At 37.1% G+C, this 19,363-nt stretch overlaps 1 protein-coding gene across 1 annotated transcript; it reads left to right on the top strand.

Moving 5' to 3' along the window:
- On the top strand, positions 1 to 18,306 carry LOC101954501 (mitochondrial nicotinamide adenine dinucleotide transporter SLC25A51-like). Its single transcript, XM_078049066.1, is given in 3 exon segments — positions 1 to 6; positions 16,763 to 16,863; positions 17,194 to 18,306. Coding segments are annotated over 3 exon segments (1,029 nt in total). The 3' UTR covers positions 18,116 to 18,306.
- Positions 18,307 to 19,363: the final 1,057 nt, after the last annotated feature.

Here is a 19,363-nt window from a genome sequence, read left to right as displayed (position 1 = left end):
ATGGAGGTAAGAATGACAGTGGAATGGATCATACATTATTACCCTATGTGCATATATGATTACACGACCTGTGTAATCATACATGTCCATTCCATGAACAACCAGACAAGTGAAAAGTCATACTCCATCTATGTATGATATATCCAAATACATTCTACTGTCATATATACTAATTAGAACAAATAAAACAAAGAGAGAAAAATAAAATCTGAAGAAACTTGCTGCCAAAAGACCTGCTTTGCACAAAGTTTTAAGAAGTTCTTTACAGAGAAGGAATATAATATAGGTCAAAAACTAGGTCTTCCAAGGAAAGACTATCAGGCTGGGCATGATGGCACAAACCTGGAATCCCAGTGATTTGGGAGGCTGAGATAAGAGAATCAAAATTTGAAGGCAGCCTCATCAACACAGATAAACCTCAGCAACTTAGCAAAAGCCTGTTTCAAACTTTTAGGGCTGGGAATATAGCTCAGTGTTAAAGTACACCTGGGTTTGATACACAGTTCAAAGAAAAAGGAGGAGGAGGAAGACAAAAAGGAGAGTGGAAAGGAGAAGGAGGAGAGGGACAGGAGGGAGAGGAAAAAGATTCAAAGAAAGAATAGATGAAGGTAAATAAGAAATTATTAATCTGAAGGAACATTTTGCTCAAAATAGTAGGACATGTATTCTATTATGGATGTTTGTGTGTATATAATATATATCATATGTATGGCTATATATGTGAAATAAGTGGTGGCAATGATACATGGCAAAAGAAGGAGGAATTAGGATAATTTTATTATAAGATACACTATCCATAAAATCATACAGTGTACTTAAAAATGGGCCTAGATTTGTGAATATAAATTTAAAAATCTAAGTACTAAAAAGAGTGAAACATGTTTAACTGATATTCTGGAAAGGAATAAAAATGGAATCATAAAATGCTCAGTAAAAACCACCAAAGTCAGTTTAAAAAAGAGTGAAAACAAAAACAGAAATGAAGAACAAAGGCAACAAATAGAAAATAGTAAGAAACATGGGAGATATTAACCTTTGTGAATAATCGCTTCAAACATCAAATGAACCAATCAAAGGATAGATTGTCAGAGTGGATCAAAATAAACACAACAGTATGTTGTCTGCAAGAAATTTACCTTAAATGTAGATACATATGGATTAAAATTCAAAATTTAAAGCAATCTATCATATAAACAGACTAAGAAGGAAAATTCACACAATTATATTGATGTATGCAGAAAAAGCATTTGACAGAACCTACTATCCATTCATAGTAAAAAAAAAAAAAAAAAAACTCAGTAAACTAGGAAAAAGGGGAACTCTTTCAGCTTGGTAAATATCTACCCCAAACTGATAGCATAATATCATATATTTTTTTAAAGAGAGAGAGAGAATTTTAATATTTATTTTTCAGTTTTCAGTGGACACATCTTTGTATGTGGTGCTGAGGATCAAACCTGGGCCGCACGCATGCCAGGCGAGCACGCTACCGCTTGAGCCACATCCCCAACCCGCATAATATCATATTTAATGGTGAGAAACTAGAAGCTTTCCCACTAAGAGCAGGAAAATAAGGATATCTCTTCTTGACATTCCTGTTCAGGAAGTCCTATCTAAGTAGTAAGACAAGAAAAGGAAACAAAAGATATAACTGATTGGAAGCCAGGCACAGTAGCATGTGCCTGTAATCCCAGCTCTTGGGGGGCTGACTGAGGCAGGAAGACTTCTTTAGCCCAGGAGTTCAATATCAGTGTGAGCAACAAGACTCCATCTCACACCTGTAATTCAACTGCCTTAGGAGGCTGAGGCAGAAGGATTGCAAATTCAAGGCTAGCTTCAGCAATTTAGCAAAACATGTCTCTTTAAAAAAAAAAAAACAGATTTATATCATCTCTGAACTGGGTGAGATTGAAACAACTCTTTCCACAAAGAATTTAGTTTTGGGGTTGCTGCCACAGTGATTTCTAATGATTTCAATGACAGAAATCCCCTAAAACACTCTCGGACCATACTCCAGTGTAAACACGGAGGCAGAAGAAGGCTATTATGCCCAAGAACTTTTAGATTTTCCACTTGATTACACTTTTATGTTTTTCACACAAGAGGATTTTCTAATTGTTTTCTGCTTTCAGAATTTTTTTCCTAATAATTAAAAAAATCTATAGTTTTTCCACATTCAGGACATTCCTAAGGTTTTTCTTCCTTTTGTTTGCTAAGGTGTAGTCCCCAACTAAACTTTTCCTACATTCATTAGATTTCTCCTACCTGTTATTATAAGTCCTATTTGAAGACTCTTCAAATAAGTCCTATTTGAAGGCCCCAAATTCCTTTCCAGTATGACGTTTCTGATGTTTCAGAAAAGCTGCACGCCCACTGAAGGCCTTCCCACAGTGGCTGCATTCAAGAGGTCTCTCCCCAGTGTGAATTCTCTGATGACTAATAAGGTGTGAATTCTGACTGAAGGCTTTCCCACATTCAGGGCACTTATAGGGCTTCTCTCCAGTATGAACACGATGGTGTTTAGTAAGATCTGAGCTGCCCCTAAAGGATTTTCCACATTTATTGCATACATAAGGTTTTTCTCCACTATGAACTCTATAATGTCTCATCAGATCTGAGCTAATTAAAAGTTTTCCCACATTCCTACATTCATATGGTTTCTCTCCTATACGAGTTTCCTGATATCTGACAAGGTTGGAGCTACCTCTGTAAGTTCTACTACCCTGATTACACCGTGAAATGTTTTCTTCTTGGTGAATTCTCTGCACTTCCCTAAGTTCCTCATCCTTGCTGAAGACTTTTTCACATTCTTCAAGTTTGTTTCCAGTTCAAGTTTGTTTCCAGTTTCAGTCTTTATGTTTTAGAAAGACTGTGCGCCAAATGAAGGCTTTTCCACATTCTTTACATTCATAGGGCTTCTCTCCTGTATGAATTTTTTGGTGTGTAACCAGGTGTGACCTCTGACTAAAGGCTTTCCCACATTCACTGCATTCATAGGGCTTCTCTCCTGTATGAATTATCCAATGCCGAATTAGATCTGAACTTGCCCAGAAAGTTTTTCCACATTCAGTACATTCATAAGGTTTTTCTTCCTTATGTTTGCTAAGGTCCAAGTCAGAAATGGAAGCTTTTTCATATTCAAGTATCCTTCCAGTATGTAGTCTCTGATGTTTAAGAAAAGCTCTGCATCCAGTGAAAGATTTCCCACATTCTTGACATGCATAGAGTTTTTCTCCACTGTGGAGTCTCTCATGTTCAGTAAGGCAAGAACGCTGCCTGAAGGCTTTTTCACATTCATTACACTTGAAGGGTTTTTCTCCAGTATGAATTCTCTGATGTGTAACTAGGTGTGAACTCTGACTGAACATTTGTCCACAGTGGTAACACTCATAGGGTTTCTCACCAGTGTGAATTCTGTGATGTATAGGGATGTATAAGATCTGAGCTTTGATTGAAGGCTTTCCCACATTCACTGCACATACAGAGATTCTCAGGTGTAGGAGAAGGTTTGAATTTCCCTTAAAGGCTTTCCACACTCTTTACATTCATAGCGATTTTTGCCATTGTGAATTCTTTTATGTCTAACCAGATTAGAGCTCTGGTTGAAGTCTTTTCCACATTCATGGCATATGTATGGTTTCTTTCTGGTATGGATTCTCTGATGTATAAGAAGATTTGAACTCTTATTAAAGTCTTTTCCACATTCATTAAATACATATGGTTTCTTCCCCATGTGAATTCTCTGATGTATGATCATGTTTGAGCTCTGGTTAAAGATTTTTCCACATTCCTTACATTCATAGGTCTTGTTTATGTAATGAACTTCCTGATGTTCAGTCTTGAGTTCTGTTTGAAAGTTTGGCCACAGACCTCATATCTTATGGGATCTTTCTCCTACAGAAAGTATTTTTTCTCTATGACATCCTTGGCGTTGGTCTCCTGCCATGGATTTCTTGGAGATGAGATTCACTTCCCTGATAACTCTTTCTTGGGATGGGAGATGTCTCACTGCATCTTCCAAGGGGTTTATCCAGTGCCTCAATATCTGGTCCTCAGGTTCACTGGTATTGACTAACTCACATTCCTGGGAGATGAGCCTTTGAAGTCTTTCTGGTGAAGCTCTTGCTGAATCTTTTTCTTCAGATATTTCCATCTTTGACTTCCACTGTTTCATCTTATTTCTGGTCTCAGAATCTCCAGGCCACCCCAGCCTCCCGCTCGGCCAGGGCCCCCTCTGCAGCTGCCATCGCAAAGCCCCTCTCCTCTTGGGGGCAAGACATTGTTTCAAAATAAAAATTAAAAAGGACTGGGGATGTAGTTCAATGGAAAAGCACCCCTGGGTTTAATGCCCCAGTACAAAAAAAATAAAATAAAAAAGCATATATATATTGATTGGGAAAGGGAAAAAAATAAAATTTTGTTTGCAGATGACATGATCATCTCCCCAATACTGCAAAAAACTTTTAATAAAAATAGTAACCATTTATGGAGATATTCTGGCACACAAAGCAGTGAGATGAGACTGTGAATCAATTTATGTATGAAGCCTGTATCCTTTGGAGGTAGTAACAAAGAAGATCAACTCTCTAATCTTTGACCTAAGGATTCAGCAGGAAAACCTATAGGTGGATAGAGCTGCCCATCCAAGGCTGAGGGAAGGCCCCTGAGATAAATTCATCACAGAAAAGAAGTCTAGCTCAAGACATGAGATTCAGAATCTCCACACTCCCATCCATCTACCCACCCACACGTCCATCCATCTATCCACCCATTCAACACAGAGCATAGGCCAACTAAGAGCAAGGAAGGCTATTAAAAAAAAAAAACTTGATTGGTCTCCATCCCTTAAACTTTTGGGAGCCCCAACCTTATCACACATACCTGCTCAACTGCATCTATAGCTTACCTTGGGTAGGGTGTTACTGTAAATTTTTTTTGCAAAGAATTTTATAGTTTTGCTTTTGACATTATTTGGTTTCACATTAACTCATTTAATTTTTAATTTTTTTTAGCTATAGATGGACAACACCTTTATTTTATTTATTTATGTGGTACTGAGGATCAAACCCAGTGCCCCTCACTGAGCCACAACCCCAGCCCACATTAATTCATTTAACTTGGAAATTACTATTATTTTTTAAATAATAGTAATAGCAGTCATTTCATATCCTTCAGAGGGTTGTGGTTGAGAAATTCTAACCTACAAATCCTTCTCAATTGTACCAAAATGTTTATCAGTTTTAAATTTCATAACAAAGTCAATAAAATTAATTTATTCTAGAAAAAATATATCATTTGCATTGTTCCCCACTATCCAGAAATGAAATACTTAGTTATAAACCTAAAATAAATACATATAAGACCTATATGAAGAAAACTACAAAATTCTGGTGAAATAATCACAGAAGAACTAAATAAATGGACAGATAGTCCTTGTTCACATGTAGGAAGACTCAGTGTTAAGTTGATCCATAGATTTGATGCAGCCCCAATCAAAATCCCAGCAAGTTATTTTGTAGATATTGATGAACTCATTCTCATTTTATTGGAGGAGAAAAAGACCCAAAATAGTCAACACAGAGTTGAAAGAATGGAACAGAACTGGAAAACTGATATTACTTGACTTCAGACTCACTATAATCAAGAAGGTGTGGTATTGGTGAAAAAAAATAGATAAAATGTGTTAATGAAACAGAATACAGAGCCCACATTCATACAATCTACTGATCTTTAACAAAGGAGCAAAAGCAATACAATGGAGCAAAGATAATCTTTTTAAGACCTTCCCTGTTTGTGGATAGGTAGACTTATATTGTTAAAATGGCCACATTACCAAAAGTAATCTATAAAGTAATCTACTTTATAGTGAAAATCCCATTAAAATACCAATGACATTCTTCACAGAACTAGAAAAGACAGTCCTGAAAATCATATGGAAAAACAAGACCCAGAATTGCCAGTTGTAAGCCAAAAAAGCAAAACTGATGCATCACAATATCCAATTTCAAATTATAGTATAAAGCCATAATAACAAAAACAGCATGATATTGGCATAAAAACAAGACATGCAGACCACTGGAACAGAATAGAAGACATAAAAACAAACCCACAGATAAAATCATCTGGTCCTTGACAAGGGTACCTAAAACATATTGGAGAAAAGATGTCTTATTAACAAATGATTCTGGGAAAACTGGATATTTATAAGTAGAAGAATGAGACTAGAGCCCTATTTCTCATCCTGCACAAAAGTCAACTCAAAATGGATCAAATACCCAGTAATAAGACCAGAAACTTAGCAATATTTAGAAGAAAACAAGAGAAATACTCCATCATGTACGTCCAGGCAACAATTTCCTCAGTAGAACTCCTATAGCTCAAAAAAATAATACTAAGAATCAACCAATGGGACAACAACAAATTTAAAAGCTTCCACACATCAAAGGAAATGATTAATAACATGATGAAAGAGCCTACAGAATGGAAGAAAATCTTTGCCAACTACTCTTCTGACAGAAGATTAATATCCAGAATACATAAAGAATTCAAAAAAACACCAGTTTTTAAAAAATCAGTAAATGGGCAAATTGGGCTGGGGATGTGGCTCAAGCGGTAGCGCGCTCGCCTGGCATGCGTGCGGCCCGGGTTCGATCCTCAGCACCACATACAAACAAAGATGTTGTGTCCGCCGAAAACTGAAAAATAAATATTAAAAAAAAATTTAAAAAATAAATAAATAAATAAATAAATGGGCAAATGAACTAAACATGTCTTGAAAGAAATACAAATGGCCAACAATCAAATGAAAAAATGTTCTACATCTTTAGTAATCAGGGAAATGCAAATACATCACCCAGTCAATCTTAAAGCAGGAGACGGAACCTTCATTTATCAGCCGGTGGTCTGGATCCACCAGCTAGCTGGCGGACCATGGGGTGGGCTACAAGTCTACACCCTTCGACCCCCTCCTGGGATTTGAATACATCTTTTATAGTCCAAAACCATATTAAAGCATAAATGGTTGTTGCTATGATTGAAACCATAAACAGACGTGATCTAAAATCATAAGCAGAAAAGGGAATGGGCCAAAATGTCCCTAGCTGTGTACAAGTGGTTACTAACATCTAGACAGTCAGTCTCTGACAGGGTACATAGTTCAAGAAAAACAGGAACCAAAAAGAGAACACTTTTACATTGTATAAGAATTGCCATTTTGTGTTGCCAAACATGCTATGCTAAGCAACTGTTGATGGTTGTACAGAAGTGGGACTTTCCATGGGAGAAGCATTTCTTACATGACGTAGAGCCTTAGGGCAAAATGGAGTCTGTTTGGTCATTGCCCATAGAGCCTGGCCCATAACAGTGTAACCACTATGGAAATCAGTGTGAAGCTTCCTCATAAGACAAGGAATGCAACCACTATATGACCAACTGGTATATAAATACCACTCCTTGGTATTTATCCTAAAGAATTAAGTCAGCATACTATAGCAATACATACATACCCATGTTTATAGCAAGCACAATTCGCAATAGCCAAGCTATGGAACCAGAATAGGTGTCTGTCAAGAAATGAATGGATAAAGAAAATATGGCATATATGTACAATAGAGTTTTATTCAGCCATAAAGAAAAACAAAATTGTGTCATTTTCAGGAAAATGGATGGAACTAAAGAGCTAGAGAAGGAAAATAAGAAAAGAAAGAAGGAAAGGATAAAAGGTGCCCATGAAAATAAGAGGGAAACTAGGAGGACACTGGAAGGGCATTAAAGGGAAAGGCAAGGGGAGATTCTGAGGAACAGAACTGATCAAATTATGTTATATGCATGTAAAAACATGCCACAATGAGATCCACTATTCTGTATAATTGTTAGGTGCCAATAAAATGTTTTTAAAGTCTTTTAATCAAATGGGGCTGCAACAGCTGGACATCTACATGCAGAAAAGTGACTCTAGATGCAGACATCACATCCTTCACAAAAATTAACTCCAAGTGGATAATAGACCTAAATATAAAATGTGAAACTATAAAACACTAGAAGTTAACATAAAAGAAAAACTAGATGGCCTTGGGTATGCCGATGATTTTTTAGTTGCAATACCAAAGACATAATCCATGAAATAAGTAACTGATAAACTGGACTTTATTGAAAACTTCCTACTCTGTGAAATATAATATCAAGAAACTAAAAAGAAAAAGCACAGAATGGAAGAAAAATGGCAAAACACACACCTGAAAAAGGACTGCAATCTAAAATACATAAAGAATCCTTAAAATACTATAAGAGGCTAGTGTTATAGCTCAGGGGTAGAGTGCTCGCCTAGCACATCCAAGGCCCTGGGTTCAATCCTCAGCACCACATTAAAAAATAACATAAAGATATTGTGTACAACTAAAACTAAAAAATAAATATTTAAAAAAGGCCTTAACAGAGCCCTCACCAAAGAAGATATACAATTGACAAATAAGCATATATAAAGTGTGAAAACACACTGTAGAACAGCATATATTGAATGACTCAGGATGGAGAGGAAATAAGTGGTCAGGAAAAAGATGGGAAGGAAATTCACTTATTTACACTATTTTTTCCTAGAGGCTGAGATTTCAGGTGACTTATTTGCTGCTTTGTGCTTTTCTCAAACACATAGGATTACGTTTTGTTATGGTTTAGATATGAGATGTTCCCCAGAAGCTCATATGTGAGACAATGCAAGAAAGTTTAGAAGTAAAATGATTGAGTTATGAGAGCCTTAACCTAACCAGTGCATTAATCTACTTGACTGGATTAACTGGGTGGTAACTGTACTCAGGTAGGATGTAGACGGAGGAGGTAGCTCACTGGGGATGCATTTGTCCCTGGTGAGATGGTGGTGCATGCCTATAATCCCAGACATTTGAGAGGTATGAGCAGAAGGATCACAAGTTCCAAGCCAACCTCTGCAACTTAGAGAGACCTTGGTCTCAAAAAAAAAATTTTTTTAAAGTCCTAAATTTTAAAATCAGAGTAACTGAGAAAGTGGTGAGTCACATAACAAGGCAATGCTAGAGACTTATCCAACTTTCAAAGGAAGAAAATCAGTTCATATTAGGACCTGAGAGCAGAGCTTGTGGACATCCAGGGAGAGGATCCCATTTGGAAATAGATGCTGGGACTCTAGTAGACCTGTGCTGTGTTTAGCCCCTCAAACGTGACACAAGCCTTGAAATAGAGAAGTGGAAAGAGGATGTGCTATATCCAGGGTATACATGGCAGCCATGGAGGCCCCCAGACATCCCAACGTTTTAATGGAAAAGGCAATGGTAGCACCTCCTGGATGAGCACCCTCAGAGGCGTCTGAGGGCTGGCTTGGGGAGGACAACAGTGCATGAATTCTGCTAGTGTGTCCCTTATGAATGAGAGGCAGAGTAGTGACATTTTAAAAAGAAGCAAAAGCTACAAACCTGGAAAAAGACAAAGGTTTTTATGCCTACCTCACTTGGGCCAAATCTTTCCGAAGGAAAGGTTAAAAAAAAAAAAGTAGGAAGCAGTTTTGCTCCCCCATTTTCTTCAAAGAAATAATTGGATGTGGAAGAACTGGCTTCTGAGTCACAAGGAAGCCTTTTCCCCATTGGGAGCAAAAACAATGAGGACAGGGAGTATGAAAGCCACCAGCTCACAACAAGCTCAGGAAGAAGCTGAATAAACTTTTGAACAATTTGTCTCATCCTGCTATACCAAGAGGAAATTTCAAAACATTAAGAACTATCATGTGTATGTAGTTACACACCCTTTTACTTTACTTGAATGAGCTTGAGTCATGAAAGAAATGCAAAGAAAATACAAGAAAGCAAAGCCCTCTGATCCTCACTGCTCAAAGGAGACTGCAGAGCAGCAACACTGGCATCAGGGACCAGTGGGGCCTGGCATCTGGAGCCTGCACACACCACCACATGGGAAGCCTACCTTGCCCAAGGCCTTCTCTGCAAAAGAAACGGCCTGGCACAGAGGTGTTTTCAAAAGCCACCCTTCCCGTTTCCTCCAACCCTCAACTCACCAAAGCCTCAAACCCCACCTGAAAAACCCCATTCTTGTCCCATGGGATAGGTTCTATTTAATCTAGAAAGGGAGGAAGCACACTCGGCGAGCAGGAAGCAATAGCATTAGTGGAGGAGCCAAGAACAACACTGAGGCTGAAAACAATACAGGACCATTAGGATGGCTTCTCCTGTTGGTTATGGTCTCTAGGAAAGAAAGGAGACTGGAGTACAAATTCCACAAATGGGGAGTGGGTTGTGCAGTTTTCTAAAAATTAGAGTGATGGTTTAACAATGTATCTGAGGATTTGCCTTTATTAAAAATGATCTTCCTGGGCTAGGGTTGTAGCTCAGTGGTAGAGTGCTCGCCTAGCACGTACGAGGCCCTGGGTTCCATCCTCAACACTACATAAAAATAAATAAATAAAATAAAGGTATTGTGCCCAACTACAACTAAAAAAATAAATATTTTTTTAAATGATCTTTCTTCTTGGACAGAAAGATTGGCCTTCAATAAGGTATCAATGTCTGTCTGAATGGTTTAGCTCAAATCATCCCCAATGTATCAAATGATATGGCCATGAACCTGGTTTAAAATCATTGCCCCAAAGTGGCAGGGAACCTCCAAAAGAAAAATGACTTTAGAAGAAAACAATTATTTTCCTTTCACATGATTCTATGAGGGGTGATTTTATGAGTGAGACTTACATTTCCCTTAAAGGATCTTTTGAAAATTGAAAATTAATAATATTACTTTTAACATGCTCTTTAGTCTACAGAATGACCCACAAAAAAAAAAAAAAAACCGAAAACAAGCTTATGCAAGGATTAAACTTGCTACAGAGTCCCAAAATTACTATAAAAGAGCACTACATTTAACTTGGAGTTTCCTAGCAGCCAAAGTATAAACAAAACAAGATCAATTCAATAATAATAATGATAATATAAGCCAGTTGTCTAGAAGTCTTATCTTGGTAGAGATTTTAGAAAATTTCCCCTATGTGGGATATTCTGTAAGGTAACTTTTAACTAAATTCTGTACTTGTACTGTGACATCAAGACCCTAAGAACACTCAAATGCAGTGGCGCATGCCTGTAATTCCAGCAGCTGGAGAAGCTGAAGCAGGGGATAATAAGTTCAAAGTCAGCCTCAGCAACAGGTGAGGCCCTAAGCAACTTAGTTAGACCTGTCTCAAAATAAAATATAAAAAGGGCTGGGGATGTGGCTTAGTGTTAAGCACCCCTGGGTTCAATCTCTGTTACCAGAAACAAAACCCAAGATCCCAAGAACAAAGATCCAAGGCTGGATTTATTATTGACACTCACAGCCCACTGGAAAGCTGCCATCTCACCAACTGTAGATCACTGTCCCCGATTGACAGGGAGCCTATAGACAGAAGAATTAGGAACATGACATTAAGGGGATAATTCTATAGACTAGACCTGTGTACTGACACTCCCTATTTTCTCTTAAAAAGCAATTGACCCAAAAAGCAATTTACCTGAGACCAGTCTGGCCTTGTGCTGGCTTAAGTCAATAGGATATGTTAAATACCGTGGCAAACAACCTGTGATCTGTAGAACTACTGTTAGGGTGGAGGCATGTAAGACTCCTCTCTCCCAATAAGAACATGAATTATCCTAAAGGGGGATGTTAGTAATCTTTTGTTGTTGTTGTTGTTTTAAATTTTCTTAGTTGTAGATGGACACAAAACCTTTATTTATTTGTTTGTTTGTTTATTTATTCATTTATTTGGTGCTGAGGAACGAACCCAGTGTCTCACGCATACTAGGCGAGCACTCTACCACTGAGCCACAACCCAGCCTGACTTCTGTAATCTTTATACAGAGCAGACATTCCAAGACTCAGGAAGGATAATTAGAAGCAAAACTCACCAACCATAAAAGCTATAAAATCACAAGTTCTGATTAGAATCAGAAAGCGAGGGCCAATGACAGAGAGTTGCTTTTAGATCTTTAGCATATCATTTTAATCCTATTTGCCTCAGCCCCATTTGCTAGACTACCTATCAGTATCTAACAAGAACTTTCTTTACTTTGGCATGGATTATAAATAACTCTAAGGGGCTGGGGATGTGGCTCAAGCGGTAATGCGCTTGCCTGGCATACGCGGGGCGCTGGGTTCGATCCTCAGCACCACATAAAATAAAATAAAGATGTTGTGTTCACCGAAAACTGAAAAATAAATATTAAAAACTTCTGTCTCTCTCTCTTTAAAAATAAATAAATAAATAACTCTAAGGTCAAATTTCATTATACATATCACATATCAAATATGATTATACATATACATATCTTGATTGATAGTTGTTACCCTAATAATCAACTTTGTATCTTCAACCCATTTGAATGTATTTCTGCTAATGACATATATTTCTTTTGTTTTCTTAGCTCTCCTCCTACCCACTCTTCTTCCTCTTACACATCTGCTACTAGTATAAATCTCCATCTACCTTTTTCTCCTTTTGACCTTGATGTGTATCATTTTTTTCTTTTTTCAGTTTTTTCTCTCCCTTTCGCCTAATCTTTTGTCTTCCTCCTTTTAATCCCCATAGAATGTTACAGCAATTTCATATATATAATAATAAATTTTTCAACTTATTCCAGAACTTTACTATAAATTTATATCTGGATTAGAGGAATTGATGAGAATAATATCAAGTTTTTTTTCCCCCATAAGGTCGAATACTATATGACTTGGCTCTGAAGTGACTGTAGAAGGGTTCAGTGGCTTCTCTCAAAGTGGTGCTGCTACTAGGATCAGCAGAGAACATACACTAAGTTAAAGTGTGAACAACTGCATATCACCCAACACAGGGCTCCTAAGAGAAAGAACCATTGCTTAAAAGAAGAAATGATAAAACCATCCCAATAAATGGATAGACGTACCAGCAATATGAAAAAGCAAGGGAAAAAAAATACCAAACAGCCCATAATACTTCAACAACTGACTCCATTGACACCACAGTGGAGGAAAGTCAGAGAAAGAATTTTAAAAGCTCACAGTTAAACTAAAAGAATATGTAAAGGAGTGAAATTAGAGAAAAAAATCAGGAAGTGAAAGGTCACTTCAATAAGAGATTCTGAAAAAGAACCAAACAGAAATTCTAGAAAGTCTCAATAAATCAAATTTAAAATTCAATGGAAGCATCACCAATAGATCAGACAGATTGAAGACAGATTTTCAGGCCTTGAAGACAAAGTATATAATCTTGAAAATAAATTTGATCATAAAGAAAAGATGTTAAGAGACCATGACCAGAATACTTAAGAAATCTGGTATAACATCAAGAGACCAAATTTAAGAGTCATTTGAATAGATGAAGGATCTGAAATACAACCTAAAGGGATATACAATCTTTACAATGAAATAATTAGAAAATTTTTCAAATCTCAGGAATGATACGGAAATTCAAATACAAGAGGCATAAGAAACTCCAATTAGACAGAATCAGAATACATTTTCTCTAATACACAAAATTAAAATGCCTATTGTACATAATAAGAATAGAATTTTTAAAGATGTGAGAAAAACAGCCAGTCACATTTAGTGGTTAACTAATTCAGATTTCAACTGATTTCTCAATCCAGATCCTAAAGGCGAGGAGGGCATGGAATAATATACACAAAGCTATGAAAGAAAATGGGTGTCAACCAAGCTTACTACACTTAGCAAAATTATCTTTAGAACTGAAGATGAAATAAAACCTTCAATGATAAACAAATCACAAAGCCTATACTACAAAACATACTCAATGAAATATTTCATAAAGAAGAAATGAGTAAAAATGACAGCCAGCATAGGATAAATTGTACTAAAATAATAGTTAATTAAAGGAGACTCTAGTCTGAATTAGACTTGAGAAATAAATCAAAATGGCAGGAAATAAAAATCACCTCTAGAATAACATTGAGTATAAATGGTCTAAACTCTTTAATCAAATAGATTGGCTAATTTGATTAAAAAAGAATACCTAACAATACATTGTTTACAAGAGACTCGCCTTGTAGACAAAGGCATTCAGAGTCTGAAGATGAAAGGATGGAAAAATATATACCATGTAAAAAGTAGCTATAAGCAAGCAGGGATAGAGAGACACAGAGAGAGAGAGAGAGAGAGAGGTATCACCACTTGCCAAAAACAAATATATACCCAAAGCCACGCTCCCAGTGACCCACCTCCTCCAACTACCACTGGGTTAATCCCATTAGGGATTAATTTACTGATTGGGTTAAGGCTCTCATAATCATTTATTTTCTGAACTTTGTGGCATTGTCTCACACATTCGCTTTTGGGAGACACCTTACATCAAAACCATAACAACTTCATACTGGTTAAGGGAATCATCCAACAAGAATAAATAATAATTGTAAATATTTATGCCCCAAACAATGGTGTGTCTACATACATAAAACAAACCCTTCTCAATTTAAGAATCAAATGGACCACAATGCAACAATACTGGATGATTTCAATATATCACTAGATAGATCATCCAGATATAAAGATTCTTCTGAACTAAAAACTACTATTAAAACAAATGATCCTAACAGACATCTGGAGAATATTTCATCCATCAATGACTGAATTCCCTTTCTTCTTGGCAGCACATAAAATATGGTCTAGTTTAGAAAATGTTCTATGTCACAAAGCAAAGCTTAGCAAATACAAAAAAAAAAATAATAATAATTCTTTGCATCCTATCAGTTCATGGTGGAATGAAATTAGAAATCAATGACAAGATAAAAAACAGAAACCACTCTAACACCTGGAGATCAAATAATACAGTTTTGAATAATGAATGGATAGCAGAAGAAATCAGCAGAGGAATAAAAAAATCTTAGAAGCAAATGAGAATAATGATACATCAAAACCTCAGGGACATTAATAAGGCAGTTCTAGGAGGAAAGTTTGTAGCACTGAGTTCATACATTGAAAAACTAGAAAAACTGCAAATAAATAATCTTACATCTCAAGCCCTAGAAAATGAACAAACTAACACACACATATCAGCAGAATACAGTAAATTATTAAAATCTGGGCCAAAATCAATGAAATTGAGAATAAAAAGAAATACAAAAGATCAATGAAATAAAGAGTTAGCTTTTGAAAGGATGAACAAGATTGATAAACCCTTAACCAAACTAACCAAAAGAAATAGAAGACTCAAATTAACAAAATTAAAGATGAAAAAGGAAATATCACCATAGGCACTACTGAAATCCACAGGATCACTACAATGGAGTATTACTCAGCCATAAAGAAGAATGAAATTATGTCATTTGCCAATAAATGAATGGATCTGGAGATGATAATGCTAAGTGAAATAAGCCACAACCAGAAAGTCAAAGGTTTAATATTTTCTCTCATATGTTGAAGCTAGTCTAAAATAAGAAAAAAAAAAGAGAAAAGAAATGGGAAGTGAAGGGAATTCCATCAAAATAAGAAAAATTAGTGGAATAGAAGAAGGAAATTAAAGGGAAGACTGGATAAGGGAAAACAGTGGAATGGATCTGGGGTCATAGCTCAGTGGTAGAGCACTTGTCTAGGATGTGTGAGGCACTGGATTCGATCCTCAGCACCACATAAAAATAAATAAATAAAATATATTGTGTCCATCTACAACTGTTAAAAAAAATGCGGCAGTAACAACGGTGGTAGCAATTTATGGGGCCAAAATCTAGCAGTGCAAAATGGGCACAGGCAGACAGGCCAATGGAATGAAACAAAACAGGGCGAACAGCAGCAGGAAGGCTTGCCAGGCAGCTCCAGGCTACTCGAGCCAGACATAACTTCCCTGGGCCCAGCCGGGACTACCGATATTCTAACTTCAGATGGGCAAACATGGGAAGCCCTCAAGACAGACAACGAACAGGTGGGGACCCCAGAGCTACAGGCAAAATTTCGGGTCCCAAGCAAGGCACGGAAGGGCAGCTCCGAACACGCGGCTGGGGCAGTGTGGCGGATTCGCGGCTTCTTCCTTGACCCTCCCAACGTCATTAGGGCGGGACTTCCTGCCCTGCCTTCCAGCTTTGCTGAGCCTACCTGTTGTCCCTCTCTGTTCCTTAGAGAGGAGCACCCAGCTACAAAACTTCCTTTCATGTTTCTAAGTGAATGCTAGCTGACAAAGTCTGAATGAACGAACTTCTGCATCTTCAACTAAAGTCTTTTGCTTAATTCTTTCCTGATGCTAAGAAAAATTAATTTCTAATCCTTTTTTCTTTATAGTTATGCTACAAAGGAAGAGTTATTTAAAAATGTATTACGTTGATAAAAGATGTTCTACTTGAGTTTGCTCACACACTAACTTTCTTTTTAGGGATTTTAGAGATAGATTTGACCATCTGTGAGAACAAAAAGCCGGCATCTAAAGCGTTTGCTGACACAATGTTCTCATAATGGCCAAAATTTTTATTCTTCTGAGTATGTAAATAGAAGGATTAAATATATACATGCACAAAAATTCTATTTTAACTGCATTACATAATGTCAGAGTTTACACAGATAAGAGTGCACTCATATTTAAAGTAAAATAAAAATGGATCCAAATATTGTTATTTATTTATTTATAGCTGAAGATGGACACAATACCTTTATTTTATTTGTTTATTTTTATGTGGTGCCTCACACATTCTATGGAAGCACTCTACCACTGAGCCACAACCCCGATGCCTGGATCCAAATATTTTTAAATCACATGATTTAATAAGATTCAATTCAGCAGATTGGTCGAGGTCTGCGCCTGCGCGGGCGCTGGCTCGCGGGCTCGCTCCCTGCGGTCCTGCGGCCGGTGGCTCCGGGCGTGCCCGCAGCCATGGGAATCCAGTTATCAAAATTGACTCCAGAAGAACGAACCTGATAAACCAGTAACAATGGAAGAAATTGGGAAAGTTGCCAAAAAGCTAGCATCCCTCACACCACGAGGCTCATCTGGTGTCACAGGTCAAAAAAAAATCCTTCAAGAAGAGAGACCTTGGGCTGGGGATGTGGCTCAAGCGGTAGCGCGCTCGCCTGGCATGCGTGCGGCCAGGGTTCGATCCTCAGCACCACATACCAACAAAGATGTTGTGTCCGCTGAAAACTGAGAAATAAATATTAAAAATATTCTCTCTGTCTCTCTCTCTCCTCTCTCACTCTCTTTAAAAAAAAAAAAAGAAGAAGAAGAAGAGAGACCTTAAGCAACCTTCTGGATTCAGAAGCTCATGAAAAGAGACCACCAATCCTTACATCTTCAAAACAAGACACCTCACCTCACATTACAAATGTTGGTGAGATGAAGCATTACTTATGTGGCTGCTGCGCAGCTTTCAACAATGTAGCCATCACATTTCCCATTCAGAAGATCCTTTTTCGGCAGCAGCTCTATAGAATCAAAACCCGGGATGCAGTGCTTCAGTTGAGGAGGGATGGATTTAGAAACTTGTATCGTGGAATCCTTCCACCATTAATGCAGAAAACCACCACCCTGGCACTTATGTTTGGTCTGTATGAGGATTTGTCTTCCCTTCTCCAAAAGCACGTCAGTGCCCCAGAGTTTGCAACCCGTGGCGTGGCAGCAGTACTTGCAGGGACAACAGAAGCCATTTTCACTCCATTGGAAAGAGTTCAGACATTGCTTCAAGACCACAAGCATCATGACAAGTTCACAAACACTTATTAGGCTTTCAGGGCACTGAAGTGCCATGGAATTGGAGAGTATTATGGAGGTTTGGTACCCATTCTATTCCGTAATGGATCCAGCAATGTCCTTTTCTTTGGTCTCCGAGGTCCCCTTAAGGAGCACCTGCCTACTGCAACGACTCACAGTGCTCATTTGGTCAATGACTTTATCTGTGGAGGTCTACTGGGTGCCATGTTGGGATTCTTGTTTTTTCCAGTTAATGTTGTAAAAACTCGAATACAGTCTCAGATTGGTGGAGAATTTCAGTCTTTCCCCAAGGTTTTCAAAACAATCTGGCTAGAACGGGACAGAAAATTGACAAATCTTTTCAGAGGTGCCCATTTGAATTACCATCGATCTCTCATCTCTTGGGGGATAATCAATGCTACTTATGAGTTCTTGTTAAAGGTTATATGAGAAAAGTCGTTGGTGAAGTGCCATGTATTAACTAAATAGACCTAAGAATGCAGTTTGGTCTTATTCCTAATTGGCTCAAATATAAGTTGGTGTCACTAAGTCCAGGCTGAATGAATTATGGGCAAAGTTAATTTCCTTAAGCCTCAACAACAAAAATAAACAATAAAAAGTTTCAGTAGGGAAAAAAAAAAGATTCAATTCAGACTGGATAATTAAATAAAATAAATTATGTCTTCATTCTTAATATATATTTTCCAGCTGGTTTAATAATCTATATAATTTTAATTTATGAATAATTAATATGTCTGTTTGCTTATAATGGTTTTTCTTCAACAGGAAACACATAACTCATATTATTATGTACATTTACCTAATGCCCTACCTTTTACAGGTAGGGATATTCAAAGTAAATATAATTCATTACATAAATACCTGTTTAAACACATATTTATTAATTTATAAAGTTAAGATGTAATCTTAACTCCTAACTATTGCTTAGATTTTCATAAAGTGGCAAACAAATATAATTCTATATATAAAGGTGTTCAAAAACTTTTGCTGCATTTCCATTGAAATATCTCTTATTAAAATATAATAATTTATCTAGATTCAAAGATTTACAGGAATTTTTCCAAAATTTAACTAAAAATAAGAATTCTAGAAGGAAAGAAAGAAATGCTTCTACAGAAAGGAAACAAAAGTTGGAGAGTCCTAGAAGAAATAAAGAAAATGTCTTGGGCTGGGATCCTGGCTCAGCGGTAGAGCACTCGCCTAGCTCAGGTGGGACGGGGTTGCAGCACCACATAAAAATAAAAAGGCATTGTGTTGTGTCCATCTACAAAAAAGATTCTCTCATATTCTCTCTCTCTCTTTCTCTCTCTCTCTCTCTTTCTCTCTCTCTCTCTCTCTCTCTCTCTCCCTCCCTCCCTCCCTCCCTCCCTCCCTCTCCTTTCTCCCCTTTAAAAAAAAGAAAAGAATATGTCTCTGGGTAAAAAGGTAAAATTCAAGACTTTAATGATAGAAAAAAAAAGATTTTTCTAGTAGAAGAATCTTTATGATTATATACAAAAGCTAAATAGATGATGTAAAAGGTTTGAGTAAATAGAAAACAGATTTGCATATGACTAATTGGTTGTAAATATATAAAACAGTCAATTAAAAATTTGAGGCTTCCCCTAAAAACAAATATTAATGTGCTAATATAAACCAAAATGTTAACCTATTAACATTTGAGATAACAGGAACTTC

Source organism: Ictidomys tridecemlineatus, chromosome 5 (assembly GCF_052094955.1).
Source record: "Ictidomys tridecemlineatus isolate mIctTri1 chromosome 5, mIctTri1.hap1, whole genome shotgun sequence".
NCBI classification, from domain to species: domain Eukaryota; kingdom Metazoa; phylum Chordata; class Mammalia; order Rodentia; family Sciuridae; genus Ictidomys; species Ictidomys tridecemlineatus.
Note: the sequence above shows the minus strand (reverse complement) of the source record. Positions and strands in the feature narration are given on the sequence as shown.